Source organism: Strix aluco, chromosome Z, assembly GCF_031877795.1.
Source record: "Strix aluco isolate bStrAlu1 chromosome Z, bStrAlu1.hap1, whole genome shotgun sequence".
In the NCBI taxonomy this organism is placed as follows: Eukaryota; Metazoa; Chordata; class Aves; order Strigiformes; family Strigidae; genus Strix; species Strix aluco.
Window position 1 is genome coordinate 12861421 of NC_133971.1, and position 18335 is coordinate 12879755.

The window sequence follows — 18335 nt, forward strand, 5'->3', positions numbered from 1 at the left end:
AGCTTCCCAGTTGAAGCTGAGCCACATGCAGCTCTCTGCCCCCCCTTGAGTGCCAGCTGCTGATGGAGGTGACCTGTCACATCTTGGAGCTCAGCAGCTCTCCACACCACACACAAGCAAACAGGGCAACCCCCAGCCCCAGACAGACCCTGTGACAGGCTTGCACACACCAGCACCCCATCCTGGCTGTTGCTCTGAGCTGCCACGGGCCACAGCTGGGCTATCAAAATGGGTTGAGGGATACCCAGTGCTGCAGGCAGCAAGGATAAGAGGAGGCTGCTGGCCAAATTTGAAAGATGCCCTGGAAAGAGCATGTTTCTTGAGTGCAGCCTGTCCCTACCATGTGTGCCAGGCAATGGGAAGACCATGTCCCATAGAAAACTATTTGATGCAGTGCTGTCCAAGGCACCACAGAGCGATGTCTGAAGCTACATCCACCTGTTTTACTGAGCATCTGCCCGCAGCCTGGCAGTGCGAAGGAGCGGCCAGCAAGTCTGCAGTGACATGTTTTTCTCATATTGGGGGAAAATGGGCCAGAGTTTTACATCTAGAAGAGAAAGAGAGCAAGGGAACACATCCAGAGCCATGAAAGCAAGGCCCCAAACCCATAGTTCTCAGTAGTTTTTCTTTTATTAAAGTTTAGGATCATCGTGACTGCAAGAAGTGGCAAAAAGAGCATGGCAATTTTGCAAATCTGGGGGGGATACTTTACAGAAGGATGTTTGTCTTAATGCTTGAGACCCTGTCTAGGTTGATTAGGATAAGAAAGTTAAAAAAAATAATAATCCATGTTAATAGACTACAGGACACCCTCCTGAATTCCTGAGCTGTTAGCTTTACACACATTTTACCAAGGACTGCAGTGAGCAACCAAAGCTGAGGCAACTTAAACCTCACTGAAAATCCTGAGATGGAATAGTCTTCCCTTGTATCTTCCCTTTGCAGCTGGTGCAAAACACAACAAATTATTTTCCCCTTTTATTTAAATAGGCTGTTCTGCACTCTATTTCATGAGGACTCTGAGTAAGATATAGTTAATTGACACATGTAATTACAGCTGTCATACCTCCCCTCCTCTCTAGAAACTCTGTTACCAGCCCTATCCTTGATAAAATGCTTGTGAAGAATATTACATCTGAAGTCAAATGCTATCTGCTAATTGACAGGATAGTTTCAGCAATGTAAGCTTATCTTAGGTAAACAAACTTCTAAGGAAACTTTGAGCCAGGAAGGCCAAATGAGATGTTTGAGATTCCTTTTTGCTGCAGAAGGTCTTGTTTTGATAGTGCATGTCAATAGCAAAGGCTAAATGTGAAAGAGAATGAGAAACAAAAACAGAGGTTCAGTTCCCTCTGTTTATATTTGCTCCTAACTCAATGTTTTTCATAATAAGAAAAGCATCTCAAGGGGGTCTTTAATTATTGCGGTAGAAAAATTATCTTTATCTGGTATTTTATTTCAAAAAAACCAAAGAATTAATGCACCTCTAGCATTTGTTTCTTTAAATTCTTATTTAGATTTTATATTTGTTTTTACACTTCAATAAATAATTCACAAAACCAGCCTAAAATTAGCATTTTTACAATATAACAGTGTTAAGTTACAGATAAGAAAACTCTTAATAATATTCACATTAAAATATCAAATCAAAGGCAGCAGTACTGTACACTGAATCCACACACATGTGAAAGCAGTGACGAAGAGGAGAAGCAGTCACCAGGGGGGAGATGACGATGGAGGGAAAAGAAGTCCTGTCCCAGTGTGTGGATTCTGAGGAATGAGAGCAAGTGTTCTGGAAATGGAGTGCAAACTCTTCAAACACATGTTGCTATGCATGCACAAGGCCCTGACCCTGTCTCTGATCAGTATTCAAACATGTTAGAAGGCAGTGACCCTATTAAGTGCACTGTACTTCTGTAAAATTATTTGCTTTATAAAGCATAGCTCACCTCAGAACAAATGTTGCAATAATAACTTAAAATGCACTCTCAAGTTTGTCTCCTGAAATTCCGATTAACTCAAGGGTCCATGTCTTTCCATAAAAATATAACTGAAAGATACTCCCACACATGCAGAACTGTTACCTCAGTTTACTTGCACATGAAGTGTTACTCAGTACCAATCTGCATCCAAGGGGAGGGAGATCTTGAATCCTACACAGAAGACTGATCTCCATTCCAAAAGATAAGTCATACTGCGAGATGGGTTTTCAAACAATATGAAAGATAATTTTGTTATGTTATAGACATTGCAAGAATATGTACAGTTATGAAGACTTTGATGTCAAGGGGGGGTGAGGAGAAGAGTAACAAATAGAGTGATTTTGATGTGCTTAGCATTGAAGAAACCCAATTTCCAAAAGCCATGGCTTACCCCTTATCAGCCAGGACAAATCTGATCCCTCTGGGTGGTCACAGCAACTGAAACCTGAAGCACTCTCTGGCTGAGCCTTCTCGTCTAGCTTCCAAAACATTTCTACCTCAAGCTGTGACCCGATGAATTTGTTCCAAACAGGATTACTAAAGAAGTGATATTATACATCTAGTGATCCTGCTAGGTCTTCTCTGAAAAGGCCTTCCTGTTTATAGAAATGGCATCTTCCCGTTCTTAATACAGAAATACATACTTACATCCTTTCACAGTCAGATTTCAGTAATTTTCTAACTAGCAACTATATGACCTCTGAGCATAAACTATGTGTCCTGTAGCCTGTACAGCTCAATGAAAATGTCAGTCCTGTGCAGAAACAGAAGAAAATAGATGACATGCAGTGCTTAGGTGATATACCAGTTTAAGTGATGCAGTATCCTTAAATGCACACCATACCGCATTCTGAGTGGCTCGGTTTCCTAAACTGGACATGAACTCCCCCTTTAGCTGGGCCAAATATACTTGGGAAACTACCAAGTCTCTAGTGCTGTAGGGAACCTTGTTCTGTGGCTGACTGAGCCCTTGTAAGTCTGTTTAGGATTCCATCCTGATTACTGCATGCAAATGCTCTTACACCATTCTGTCTAGGACAAAGATTGGAGGGACCACACAGAAGCAATCCATCCCTTCCACCTAACTGTTGTTTGTGGTGAAGGAAAGATGGCCAGACAGGGCAGAATGACAGTCTCAGCCTAGTAATGGCCTTCTCATAAAGACTCTTAGATTGATGATTGACTGACTCCAGATGAGGCTCACAGGACTTATCCGAAGTCTACTGCAGTAAACCTTCACAGAAGAGTCCTGGACCTTAGTTCTTAGCAATTAAAAAAAAAAAAAAAAAAAATGTCAGCAAAATAATCGAGGCCTGTTTAGCATTCTACAGAAGATACTTAAAAGTGCTTCTTGCAGATCAGATAGCTTCAGAAAGAACAGGGAGTTTACTGATGAAGGAATAGTTGTGGGGTATAGCAAGGGAAAACAGAGAAATAAAAAGCAAGTATCTCAGGTAAAAAAGGTGTCCATTTGCTCAAGAAATAAAACTGAAAAACTGTAACAGAGAATTATAATAGCAGGGTTGGTTCCAGAAGGAAGTTCAGGTGCAGGAAGAGTCCATTTTAAAAGACTGAAGGGAATTTTGTGTGCCAGGAATTCGAGTCAGCATGAGTGATGTTAGGTTTAAGGTAGCAGGAGGAGAAAAAGAAAAGGAATCACAACAGCATCTGTTTCAGTGTACCCAGTTTGTCATTATAACCCAAAACACAAATGCTCCAGGGGGAAAGAATAATACTCAAAACTGAACAATAGTAGGAAACCTATCAGGTAATAACTTGTAGTGTGAATGTATCGGAGGAAAGTCAACAGAGTTTTGGAATGGCAGAGAAAACTGTTATTAGACTGTGTTATTTACTAAGACTACTCCCATCTTTAACTTCTGATCTGTAGGGCAGTAAAACTTTTGTGACAGAGCACAGGTAGAAATACCCATACCTTTAAAACAGGTAATTGTTTTCTGAATACTTATTTGTAAATAGAATAAAAAAGAACGAAAATTACTAAATGCCTTATCAAAATATTTAACGTTCTCTACACTTTCTTCAACATCTTACTCATAATAGACAAGTCATTATTTTCATTAAACCAGAAACTAGATTTTAACTGAGAAACAAGAAATATTTCATAGGACTTAATCAGAGACTTCCATACAAGGTATTCCTACCTTACCAGGTAAGAAAAGAAGCATCTCTCAGCAACAGTGACCTAAGCACCAAGTCTTCTGAAATGACTTTCTTCTTTATATTTAAAAACATCACGGCTTCAGATAAACTTCAGATAAAACCTTAAAAGCTCAATGCAAGAAGGACATTTTATTGTTATTATTGACTGGCTGTTAATGAAATCATTCCAAGAAGTACAGGATATTTTTGCTGCCATTAATGTCATTCTTGATCTACATTATTCTTAGGCTAAAATATTATCTAATAATGTACATAACCATGTTCTTGACTTTTCCTTTTCCTCATTGTTTTGCTTATATACGACAAACATCGCTGCTGGCAAGGCCAGTATTCTAGCATAACATATAGATGTTACTTGAAAAAGAACATCTTATATATATTTTGATGCATCTGATGAAGCAAATGTTAAGCATACAGAATTCTAGTAACTGTAAGTCAGGAAATGGACAACGGTACCATGGGTATCATTCTTAAAAGCTGCAGCTTTATTTTACTAAATTATCTATGTTAAAAACAAATCTGTGCCTGGTGTGGAATTTCACTGCATCAAGTGTTACAATATTTATGTTTTCATTACAAGCAAGAGAATGCATGTAGAACAAGTGTTAAGAAACATGACAATAAATTAGAATATAATTTACAAAAGCAAAAATAATAATAATAAAGTAACAGTGTACCACATTAATACTGAGTATAAAATAATAAGCAACTAATCACAATAATACAATGGTAATTTCAGTCTGTATTATTAAGGATATCTATGTGACATTCACTCCATTACAAAGTTCCTAACGAAATGGACTATTTTGGGGTGTATACACCTTGAGGGGTTAATCTCTAGATTTTTCTTTCTGTTTTGATCTTCTTCAGCTGATAGTATTGCTCAGTGGAAGTACTGGCACCAGACTGATTTCTGCATTTCGTATTCTATCATTTGATTCTAGGCCTGCCATGTTTATAGCCTTTACAAATAGTCCTTTTGTCACTATTTAGGAGTATAACACTATTTAGCTTAGATTATATAGATGGCTACAGTGTAGCAGCAGCAATGAACTGTGCTGTGGAAACGAATTTTTTTTTTCTTTGAATCAGGTTTCATTTTTTGGTCTTAGTCTGAAGGATTGCTTAGTTTGTAAATCCACATACATTCTGCGTTTTGTTCCCTTTAACAATACAATTCAACGCTGCTCCAGGGAGTTCTTTGAATTCCAACCTCAGTGCTGTTATTTCAGAGTAAACATCAGACTCCCTAGTGTTTAGCACCAGTAAGACAGCAAAATGTGTCTTTGGAAACACTCCTTACAATTTTAATGTCCTAAGTGAGGTAAAAAGAAAAAAAAAAAAAAAAGGTTTCCTTTGAATACACAGAAAACCCATTTTCTATTAGCTGCAAAGACACATTAGCTGATAAACAAAATCATGCCCTGGAGAAAACTGGACCTTGATACAAAGAGGCCTCTTGCTTAGGGAATGCCTTAGCAATCCCTTTCCCTTTCATCATATTTTTGACCTAACCAGGACGTGGTAGCACCAAGGTGTTTTGTCAAAAGGATATGGAAAGTCAATTCACTTAACAGAGAAAGACTACATACTGCCTTTAATCCCTATGTGCAACTCCCAAAGATTGTTTTTCTTTTTTTCTACTGGTGTCACTTTTAACAGGAGTTGTTTACATGGCAATGAGAGCAGCAAATACGCATACGTGAATACATGCAAGCCAACTGAGAATGAATTCCACTGGTCACAGGTGTACAGAAGTGGAAATACTGGCAAGAGGTAGCAGATGACAGGAATTTGATGGTCATGAATACACGGGCTATGCAAAACCCCACGGATAGATTGTCAGTGTGTTGGGGGGGGGGGAATTTCATAGTAAGGGTCCTGTTAACAATATCTACTGTTCCATGTTAATTCACATTAGTAAATAGTGTGCAACACATCTGGCTTGTTATTGGTAAAATACACTGGTACACTTCAATTTCAGGATACTCTGAAATTATTTTTCACTGAAAAGAGTACTTTTTTTAAAAAGTGCTATCTGAGTTAGAATGTGTAACACGTTATTGTTCACATAACTTTAATTGCACTACAACAAAGGAGGCATAGTTGGATATAAAAGCACATTCACCAAGTACCTGCTGCAAAATGCAAGTGTTCAAGTACAATATATTAATATAAACAAGTACCTACTTTCCTTATCTCCTTGTTGAGTCTGTTATTGAAAAGTGAAGGGGAAGAAAGGCACAAGAATTAATTTTTTTATGGTAGATTCTTGAATGTTACTTGCCTAAGTAGTTTGGTTTCACATTTAAAAATGCAAAGTATTTGGTGAATATTAAAAACATGGTAATATGAAGTAAGTGGAGTATGGCGGCAGAAAAGTTAAGGCATCTAGCTACTAATCCATAAGCATGAGTTTGTTCCAGTCTCATGCTGAAACCTGCCCTAGCTTTAAATATGGTCCAGCTTTAAATACGTACCTGGCCATTTAGGTGAAGGCGGCCAGACTTCATCCTAGCCACCCCTTTTCCAGTGTGCCTTACTCCTCATAGTCCAACAGGCCTCTTGGCTCAAGCACACTTTTGACTTCCCATTTGAACAGAACCTAGATACCTCCATGAGTCGTTTATTCTTTGGTTGTAATTCTTGCCCACTCAGATGTGGTCTCCTGAACTGCACATTCACATTTTCTTTCTCATAAACAAATGCCCTTCTGCTATGGTATCAAAGTGAACACCCGGATTCCATTTTAACTTTCAGCTTTGCAAAGGACTGTTGCTATTACACAGTAGGCTTATCTTTTGCACTGGAATTTCTTAGTTTTGGAGAATCAAAAGTAACGTGTAAACCAGATCTAGATGCCCACAAAGTTGTTTCTTCTTTGTGGTTGGTGTTGTAAACAAAAGTGAGCTGGAGTCAAAGTGTAAGTTCTGAGCAACCTGTACCGTAGTAGTGAAGAAGCTGGCAATACGGTCTTCACCACTGTTGGAGTCTGCCTCCTCCATGATACTGAAATGTTCCCTTTCAGTGGAAATCTCAGCTTCACTTGTACAATGGCAAAATGGCCATAAACCTGCAACACAGATTTCATTTTGTTTCATGGCACACTCGTATTTCATGCACCACTGCAATAACTGTTGCACCTCTTAAAACTAAGTCCCTCATGGTTGTTCTATTTAGTATAGCTTTATATATGGCTCACAGCAGTGCTCAGGAAATATGGATTACTCCAAAGGGAATTGGGTGGAATGAAGGAAAAATACTTCTTTTTTTTAATTTCTGCTCCTTAAATAACATTTCCAAGCTCATTTTATAATTTAAATTGTGGTGCTGTGTTATGAGATAAAATAGTTAACATTTTTAAGCTATGACTTAACATTTTTTTGATTCTTCTTTACTTCCATAGTAGACCAAGTCATAACAGCTACATTTTAAACAGTTTTAAATACAAATGGATTCAGTGTCATTGCTAGTCCATAATAAAAATTACTTTAATGGTCCAAGGAGGTAAACAGACTATTGGATTTAGTCAAGAACACAAATGTTCCACAGTAAGCTATTCTATATGTGTTGTGTGGATCTTTCCAATTTGGCATGCCCTCCTTATACTGTGTCCAGCACTTTGGATTAATAAATCCCACTTCACAGAAGTTAAAATAATATTGAAATCCTGTCAGCTGGGGCTGACCAGTGGTTACGTTTTCCACAGGGTAATGCATTTGTAAGGACGTCAATCTCATTCCGCTGTGTGGCTCTCTTTGATGGACGCTCTTCCACAATGATAATAACAAGACACATTCCTGTGCTTTCTGTGGGTCAGTGTCCTTGGCAGGTCTTGCAGCACATCTGTCTGAAGTATGCTCGACTGCAGAACTTGAACTTCAGCACCAGTGGGCAATATGCCACTTTGTTCACATCTTTGCACTCTAATAATTAAAAGCATTAAAGAGAAAAAAATCAGAAATAAAAATTAAAGCACAAAGAAAATTTGACATTTAACATGCTGCTTCTCTATCCATCCACCTTGCCCTCTTTGTAACGGCTCTTTGTAGTCCAGTCTTGTGCACACAACACATTTTAAAAAGCCATAAAAAAGTTTGCAGGGCTTCTCGCCCAGACATTTACAAGTGTGCCTACTTTGTCTTGGAAGAACTATAATTTATTGGGATAAATGATCACTTTAGACAGCTAGGAAATGTGAGTCATTTTTCTTACAATACTTTTATATATAGCTTCTCTCTCAGGAGTTATTTTATTCATCCATGAGAGAGTATCCAAAAATTGACACAATTTTCACTATTTGGTACCATGCCTCTGCATTTGTAAGAATCCTTGAAATAGAATGTGCATTGCAGGTAACAGGGATGGAGAAAATGACGAGTGCTATGAATAAAGGCACCAACAGTGTGAGTTCAGTGACTGGACTGAATGGTGGATTACACTTTAGGCTTGGTTCCACACACCCACAATTTCTTTTATACAGGAGGAAAAGTCATTTTTATGCCTGTAAGAGACATGTAAGAGCTTTTTTTCATAGTTGTGTTTTCCCTATATGCTGGGCTTACTGCTGTAGCAGCCCTTGTCATATTGGCAGGTAACTCTCCCAGGAAGCGAGAGCAAGAGCTCAACCACGCAGAGGAAGGATTCCTTCATCCCACACAGGTTGTATCTAAAGTGACTTGTGGGGTACATTACAGGAGCACTGCTGGAATATGCTGTGGTTCTCCTCTGGCTCAGTTTCCTGTCTGTAGAAAGAAGGTGGGAATAGGGAATGGAATAGTTTGGTCCATGCCCAGTTCTCATTCTGATCTAGCTGGAGATACAGCTGTATTTGACAGCTCAGGGGTAATCTCAGGTTTTACAGTTCAGATGTTGCTGCTGCAGATTTCCTTTGCTCTGGAGTGAACATTGTGATAGATGCCTGATAGGGGATTTTTAGTCAAAAGCATTTGAGCAGTTACTTCCAGACTGGTATTAAAATAGGACTTTGGCAAAGAGCTTTGATTCATGTGCAGGAAGATGGAAGAGATGTGTAAGGAGAAAAAGTAAACCCCACAAGTTTGAATTACAAAAATTAAGTGATGGGAAAAATGAAATCAGATTAATTTCTCAGAAAATTATTTGTCTCAAAAGAATGCTGCAAGTTTTTACACTTTTAAGGTTGCATTGGATACTGGCTTCCTCCTACAATCTTTCTCAAATTACAACAGCTTTAAAGAATATGTGAATAATAAGGAGATAAACTAGCAATACTTTGACCATTATCATATTCTGTATTGATTTGATATCTAGAAGCGAAGATTGGAGGCCAGAACGCTGTTGCTCCAAGGCCTGACAGAACAACAATTCTTGACTCTGAGATGTCTGTAAGCCAAATATGAAAGAGACAACAGACACACCAAAGAGGTAAGAAAAGGAAAAAGTAATAGTGAAACAAACACAGTCAGCATGTCAATCATTCAGCTACTCCTATTTGTGTTCCTTCTACATACAATCTCCTAGTACATTATTTTTGCTCTGGAACAGGTAGTTAGGGACTGTGCTAGCTCATGCTAGCTCATGCTGCAAGGATACTTTAGTAGCAAGTTCAGTGCAGATGAGAATTTTTAGTATCTGAAGATACGAATGCACCAATGAGGCTGAACTTAGGGTCTGTACTGAACGGTATTTCTGATAATGGCAATATACGTGCTTTTAACTGGATAAATAGAGGTCATAAAATGATTTAAACTTTCATTTCATTAACACAGATACAGTGCTTTAATTGTACTTTTTTTTACTCCACCTTCCCAATGTTTTATGTATTACTTTTCTAAATTTTTAATTCTCAATTTGGAAACAGAATTGGATGCCAGGAGAAACGACACTGGGGACAGCTGGTTGAAATGTATTTCTCTATCAGCAACCACACATGGTCACTGTGTTTCACCGAGGTTCAGAAACTCTTCCTAAAAGAAGTCAATTGTCTTTCAGGTCCCTGTGTTTGTGAAGACCGGGAATATAGGAGAGACAGATGGTGAATTATAAATGAAGTGAGGAATAAAAAGTTTCACTTGATCTTGATGAGAAGTAAAAAATTCACTCAATCCCAAAAATAACCCTCATACACATTGTATTTAGTTAAATACAAGTAAAGCCACTAACTGCATTTTTGCTAAAAGTAGGATTTGAAATTACCCTATTTCATGTTTCTTTGAGTTATTCTTCCTCTTGACTAAAACTAGACCCTGTTCAGCCAATGCCATTTGGACAGCAGTGAGACAATATTCTGGAAGTTGCCCACAACTTCTGTTCTAAAAATCAGTTTTGAAATAGATATGGTGGCTGATGAAGTAGCCTGTTCTTCATAGCACTGTGGTTGAATGGAAAACTTTTAGCAGAGCCCGTTTTGTTAATAAATTTCAGTAAGCTACATGTATTGAACTCCCCCTTCCCTGAACTCTGTGGCTAGATCAGACAATACTATGATATTAAGTATCATGTTACAGTAATAAAACCACAGAATGTCACTGTGCCTTCAGCTAAAGAGACTGCAAAGACATATCACACAAAATACAAGGAAAACTGAAATGACATAAAAATAGATAAAACAGTTTTCAGGTAAAGCTTCAGATGGCCTTTAGCACACCAGATTCAGCAGACAAGTATATATATATACACTTAAGAGAACAAAATAATTCTGAAAACATTTCAAATCACTCAAATCACATGGTACATGCTGCCTGTAATTCACTTACAGCAGCAAATGCAATCTTACCCCCATCAGTGGCAGTCTGTCAAAACCTCATCTACAACATTCTAAATCACCAATGAAGAGTTTAAAGAAAACAAAGAGCTAAAGCAGATGTAAAATGTGACAAGATGTATTGTAACTTTCTTTTACTATTTCTGTATCCCCCAAATTTTGACTCTTATGTAAACAACCCATACCTTCCCCAAGAAAGGGCTTCCAAATGTTACCAACACAATCATTATATTGCAGAGTGGCTCAAGCCTCTTCAAAAATATGTATCTTATCAAAACTAAATTGTCCAGCAATTACTGAATGGGTTCCTCAGGCTGCGAGTACTGGAGTTTGGCAAAGTGAAGGGAATCGGTAAGTTTGCTGGGGTTTGAAATAGGAAGGGAATCCTTTCAGTTAGTCTGACCCTGCTGCAAACCAATGATCTGTTGCTGAAGTTGCTTTTGTCCCACAGTTGGGCCCAAAACACAAGGCAGTGCTACTAGGTGGGACATGGACAAAGTCTCTTCGTGCGAGCAGGTATGCCCTGCTACGCACATGCACTCCGAGGGGGCAGAACCTCCCTCTGAGACAACTGACTCCTTCCCTGAAACCCAAATAGTGATTGACCGTTCACATCCCACTACACCTGGAGAGAGACAGAAGAGAGCATACAGGCACAGTATGCCCCTCTCACAAGTAACATTCATAATGAAATACCAGAACTCAAATATTTCTTTCTTAGGAAGTATTACCTTTCCAAAAATAGCTGTGCTCCTTAGGATTAGTTAGTTCTTGAAATCTTACAAGCCTTCCATCATCCCTAGTATGCTGAAAAAGATAGGCCTCTCTGTTTAAAGGCTAACACTTTACTAACACAGGAGATGTCAGCTCGTCTTGTGTCTAAGAGGATTCTTTAAGGCAGAAAATATGCAATGCACACACACTATTCTGCAAATACTCATTTTGTGCTTCTTAAATTCAGTGTTCAATAGCAGCTCTGAAATGTGTATAAATTAGAATATATATTTAAGGAATACTTGCCGAAGTATTGAAAAAATACCTTGAAGACAAAATTTTTGTTTAATTCTGGAAGAGGGCACTGTCAGTATTTCATGGATTGCAGCAAGATTCTTCAGAAAGGATGTAGGTATTTTAAATTGTTCAATGAATTTTGAGATAATACTTACTTTGGAGCCATCTGAGCCACTTAATCATTTACAAATAATCAGTGGTTTCCAGTAAATACCTTCAATGTGGGACATAAGAAAAAATGGGATGCTAAGTGGCAACATGTTGGGAACTGTACCTATTGGAAGAGACTCTGCTATATCTTTTTTCCCCTCAATATTTCCTAACTGTGCTAATGAGGCTGCATGGCTGTCAATAAGGAGCTGGCTCGTGTCTGGCCCACTCAGAGTACAGGTCAAAGAGCTGAAGTCCATCTGGAATACTATGTAAATTATTTTCAACATTTTCTAGTTGTGGATCACAAAAATCTTCCAGGGAAAGTCCTTGAAAAACACTATTACCAACAGGCTTACTTCTCATAGTTACCCTGCACAGTTCCACAGTAAATAAGACCATGACCACACAGTGTATATAGATCACACAAAGGAAACCCAAGATTGTATTCATCTGTGGGAAACTAGCATATTTTCCTGATAATACTAAAGAACTACTAACATAATGACTATAAATTACAACATGATCTTGTAATCTTGAAATTACGGAGATAGGGACTAAATCATGTCCTCTTATAAGTACTTTATTACCTTCCTTACTTTGAAAAAGTCAACATCTGTGTTTGGAAATAAAATATCATTTAGCCTTTGAGCTTTAAAGGGCAGAGAGTTTCCTAGATTGATAATCACCACATAAAGATTACTTGAGAGCACTAAACATAAAAATGGGAATTAAAATAACCAAGGAAAATCCTATTATCAAAATTTTTTCAAATGGAGACATGGGATGATAAGCCTATTTAAATTAAAACTTTTAAGAAGTAAATTATGGTGCTTATACACTAAATCATCAGTGTATTTCTGGGAAGATGTTAGTATGCTCCCATTTCATCCTAGACATCTTCATCTGACAGACATTTATGACAACTTTGAATCTCTGGCATGAACCTGAATGGATACAGTAGGTATTGAATGAACACCAAATCAGGGTAGACTGTAGCAAAAATTTGCCTTTTCATTAAAAATTTAAAACCAGATTATTTGTTCCATATAGATATTAAACTCCAATGTAGCTGGAGAAGCTGTGTAAAAGATACTCCATTGTATACTGCAGAGAGATTAGTTACAGAGCAGTGTTAGTGACATTGCAGTCAAGTACTCTATCAAAATTCAGGGAATAACTGTTTTAAAAGAACTATTACTGCTGTGCAATCTTTCTTGATTATTGGACATGTGTGTTTTGGTAATTTTTTATTCCTTTTCCCCTTGCACACAAAGAGAAACTATTCTACAGTTTTACAATCAATGAGGAAACTCTTTTTTCTTACTGACTAGCACTCCAATCCTACTTTGAAGACAGCATTTCCTAATAGGTTGGCTTGAACAATTTATGAGCTCAGATATGGAGCCCTTCATAAACATTAATAAGCTTATTTTGACAATATTATCTAATATACCCTCTAGCAAAAACATGTTATGATGAAGCTGGTTAACAGTCTGATTAGACTGCATCATGTAAAAAATACTGTAATTATTTCAAACAGGCATTATAAATCCAAGAAATTGAACGTTAATTAGAAGAAGCTGGTAAGTCAAAGAACAGGCTCGTAGCACCATGTAGCATTAAATCTATGGTCCCAGGCTTTCAGTAAACATGTAATTAACTATTTTTGCCACTACATTGTTATGTTAATCACTGATGGAGCAGGTAGAAGGTCAGTGGATGAGAAGTATATCATGCTCACCCTGCTATTATGGACATTTCCATTGAACCAGTAAAGAGACTGGAAAACTAATGACACAAAACAACAGTATTTTGTCCATGACTTAGGCTATATATTTATAAGGGTGTTTTTTTAAACAAAGAACCTATATTAGGATTTTATTGACTTCACCTTTGAACTACAATGACTAATTAGAAAATGATTGTAAAAAATTAATTCACAGTCTGAGAGATGATGTCATTTAGACATTTTTGATGTCATTTAGACTTTTTGACTCTTTCCAGAATAAATTACAATGAGATGGCAAACTTACCTTCTGTGTTGGAAATGGGAGTACTGTCACATTTACTTTCACACTGCTGCATTGATGGTGGTCTAAGTGTTTCTGGACACTCACTGGATGCTTGTCCGGTGTATGAGAGGCACTGTACTGTTCTCATCTGTTGCCCAAGACCACACTGTGCAGAACACTAAAAATAAGAAAGATGAAAAAGTAAAACAACTTGGATCCAATTTTAAAATATAAAACAAGATAACAGTAAAGCAATCAGGAACAGTACACATGCACAAATTTTAAAGAAGACAGGTATCCGAAGAGATTTGGCTAATGCAGAAAATAATTTTCCTAAAATATTTTAGAATTTTTCCTTTTTGACACTGTATGTGAGCACTTGCCTTTCAAAGAAAATAAAACACAATGAATGTTGGCTCCCTGAACAGTACAGATTTGAGATATAAGAATATAATTTAATTTGCATTATTTCATATATCATGTCTGAGTTTAAGTGCATGTTTTCAAGAATTACTTTAGAATAAAGAAAAACCAAAGAGAGCACGAATTCAAATCTACTAGAGGACTTTTTTAAGAAAAAAGGAAACTATCTTTCAAACAAAAACAGTTTGCTGTTTCAAAACATGTTTTAATTTCTATAACTAAACAGTGGTTTTAGTGCAATATCAATTTAAGATAAATGTGCATCTGAACAACTTACTGTAAAAGAAAAGCCAGTAAGACTCTAATATCACAAATTATTGTCCCTCGGTTAGTTAAGATAATGTGTTTTATTTTCATTAGTGGCAAATTACTCAGCAAACTTAGAAACTGAAACATCCATTTATTATTTTTAAAATAGGTCACTGATCATAACTGAGATGCAAAAACATAAAGAAAGAAGGAAACTCACTGTATCATATTTAGAAACACTGCATAATGGCAGCACTATTCAGCCTGTTCTGTAACAATTTAGCTCCCTGTCTGGTAATTCAGTGTGTTTTACATAAAATTATATAGATCTCAAAGTTTTTTTTGTGGCTATATATATCTATATCTCACCAAAATAGAAATTGGATTTTTTTCTCAAGGAAGTTAAATGTGTTTTAAAAATGCTAAATCTTGCAACATTGCTGTATCCCAAAATCCCCTTCCAAAAAAACTGCAATAAGGACTATATAATTTTTCAGAAAATGCATACAGAAATTCATCCAGTAGAAACCAGATGGCTGTCAGCAAATCCTTTAGAGTTCAGCAGACAAACATCATTCAGCATCACATTTCAATCTGAGACAAAAAATAGGGGAGAAGCTTTTGTTTCATCATGGAAACCATCTCTTATCCATTTCCAGCAACATCACCTCCTTAGAAGGTGCTAACATGTAGGAGACTAATAGCAAAAAATACTTATATGAACTATCATACCTGTCCCCAGTCTCCAGTAACCCAGCGAGGAGGAGGACATCGGCCTAAACTACAGCGGATGCGGACGGGCGGCTTGCTTTCTTCTTGGCATTGCGCAGCTGGAAAAGTTTTTAAAAGATCGCTGCTTTTGCACAGAACAATTCGGTGTTTGAATCCTGGGCCACACTTTGGTGTGCACTGAAAAAATATTGATGCGAATAAACAATGAAAAATCTCAGTAAAAATTCAATAAAAGTGTTGGAAATGTGATTATAGAAAACAGGAGAATATATTTATGGTCTTACAATTAAACTATAATTACAATTTTCCCAAAAAGATCATAATAATAATAATAATTTTAAAATCTTTAGACAAGCTAACTGATGATTGCTTTATTAAGTTCAAGTTTTTATAATTTTTGATTTGATAAAAGTAGATTTCCTTTGCTATTTATATTTAGGCTATGGTGTTATTATTTACTTTTATACATAAGAGCTTTTAGGTTAGGTTTAAGAAAAGCACTTTGCTGCAAAGTAGAAAGGTCTGCCACACGTAGCACTATTATGAAACAAACTCGAGTGTGCATTTCAGAAATTAAAAGTAGAACACTCTGTTCTTCATATGACCTTAGTACAGTCTTTCTCCACCTCACTTACAGACTACTGAGCTACAATGAACACATTTTTCCTCAATATGCATATCGGAAGATAAATGCTTTATTGGACTCCATAGAAACCAGACAGTTCGGATAGAAATACTGTACCCTCTCTTACAATGCATGCTTTTCTCTGCTTTGCTATTTAAATTTTAATTCTGTTTTCACACAGTTCTTGTTTTTCCACCTTTTATCACTCCCTTGCTTGTTCTAACACAAGCAGATAATAAACAGTAATTTGAAAAGAAGCAGGTCTGATGACCTTTGTTCTTCCTCCTCTTTCTTCATATTGGACTTCTTCCCCTTTTCCTTCATTTTTGCTATTATCTGACATTTACATTAGCACAACTGCAGATTTGGGAAGAGACAAGTGTTAACAAAATTAAAACTCAAGACCTTCCACAAATCAGTCCCTATTCAACATCTGACCAGGAGATTTTGCAAGCACCATTTCAGAATTCCCTATTGGCATGTTAATCTTTACCCCATAAGCATATCTGCAGTATTTGGACCAAAATCAGTTTCTGATAGCATAAACCTTACATACAGATTATGCTGAAGTGGAACTGCCTTTCACATGAAAGCAGCTCTAGAGACAAAACATTATCTGGGAAATAATACTACGTGGAACTGAAGCAGTATTTAAGAGGTTGCACACCTAAGGCCTCCCACACATCCAAAACAGGTCAGTGTATAACTGGGGAAAACAGAAAACCCCCTAAGATTAATTTTCAAAAAAATGACTTGAGTGATTCCAACTTTACTGTTGTATGCCTAATCCTGAAGCATCTCTGCCTAATTTAAAGAATTTTAAAAACAGTTCCACAGTACTATGTATTGATATTCCCTATGCATATGTAAAGGTGTATATACCTCAAAATAAGATCTTTAAGAAAATGTCTCAGTGGGAGCCACCTAAACAATTGAATACAGAATGGACAAGTTTATCCCAAATCTTATTATCCAAAGTTTAGAATCCAGAACTATAAAATGAGAATATGATTACCTTACTTAAAATTTAATCTTTCCTTTCCTATCCTATTCTTTCCTATCAAGGTACTGCCTCCTTATCTACAGTAGTTCAGTGTTTCGAATTCTGATACAGAACGTCCAGGTTCAATCGTCCTCATACTGAAGGGGCTTTAACCCCAAATCTTGTGTACCCTAAGTACCTGTCTTCTGGAAAACTAGGGAAAGAAGGAAAGTAAGAGAAGAAAGATCTCTGTATCTCTGGCTGAACTGCAAAAAGAATATTAATCTAAATAGAGACAAAAAACCCAAGTATGTGAGGTCTTCAGCATCATGATCATGACTCCTCAGTTCTGGTCCAAATTCCATGGAATGTTGCGTTTATTTTCCCCCACAAATATTTCCTGTAAAATGCATGACTTTTAGGCAGGAACTAGAAGCAAGTGCCCCTTCCTAGCTGAGTGCTTAAAACCACTTGCACTCAACCTCTTCTCAGTGACAGCATTCTGTCAAAAACAAACAGAAAAGAGACAAGGTTGAAAGGACCTTGTAAAAATTGTCAAAACCCAATCAGCTTGTGCTGTTTCATAATCGCTAGAATATGTTATCAAATAAACAAGAGTTTGAGGATCAAAATTTGAGTTTAGGTGCATCCATTTCCTAGTCCTACTTGAAGATATGTTCTTTTATCTACGTCTAAACTGTCATTTGAGAAAAATCTTCTTTCAGCTACTGGTACCGGAAGGAAACAATGTCCCTTAAAAACCCACTTTTTTGGAGTCATAGTCAAAATTCCACTAAATAAGATGGATTACATCCAGTCCCCAGGAATGAAAGTGAAGTAAGGAAATAGGTTGCCTACAATAATACTGAATCACCAAAAATAAAATGCATCAGTAGAATCTATCAAAAAAATATGTCTTCAAAGCAAATGCAAGACAAAATACCCAGACAAACAAAACCATTATTAAATGCTTCTAGAATTTTTGACTCAGAGGAAGTCATGACTAATGGTAATATGAATGCAAAGTAAATGTGCTTGTCTGATAAGGCACTTCTCAAGAAATCCTTAGATTAGTTTTTCTTGGTTTATTATCTGAAAAAATATAAAAGAAGTCATTTACAGTGGGCAGAATAATTCAGTCAAAGCTCAACTATTGCAAAGTGTGAAAAATTTTATGGCAAAACTGACACTACCCAAGCATGACTACATTCCACTGGGCAAGACACTGTTAACTTCA

At 37.0% G+C, this 18335-nt stretch overlaps 1 protein-coding gene across 2 annotated transcripts in view; it reads right to left on the minus strand.

The window, feature by feature from the left end:
• Window positions 1-4632: 4632 nt before the first annotated feature.
• The window catches only part of ADAMTS6 (ADAM metallopeptidase with thrombospondin type 1 motif 6), a 151319-nt gene continuing 137616 nt past the window's right edge, over window positions 4633-18335 (minus strand). For both annotated transcript variants that reach the window (XM_074813305.1, XM_074813304.1), the window contains 3 exons: window positions 15492-15668; window positions 14109-14265; window positions 4633-8092 (listed from right to left, as the gene is read on the minus strand). In XM_074813305.1, coding sequence (XP_074669406.1) covers window positions 7983-8092; window positions 14109-14265; window positions 15492-15668 — 444 coding nt within the window. In that variant the 3' untranslated portion in view covers window positions 4633-7982. The remainder of the gene's footprint in view (window positions 8093-14108; window positions 14266-15491; window positions 15669-18335) is intronic.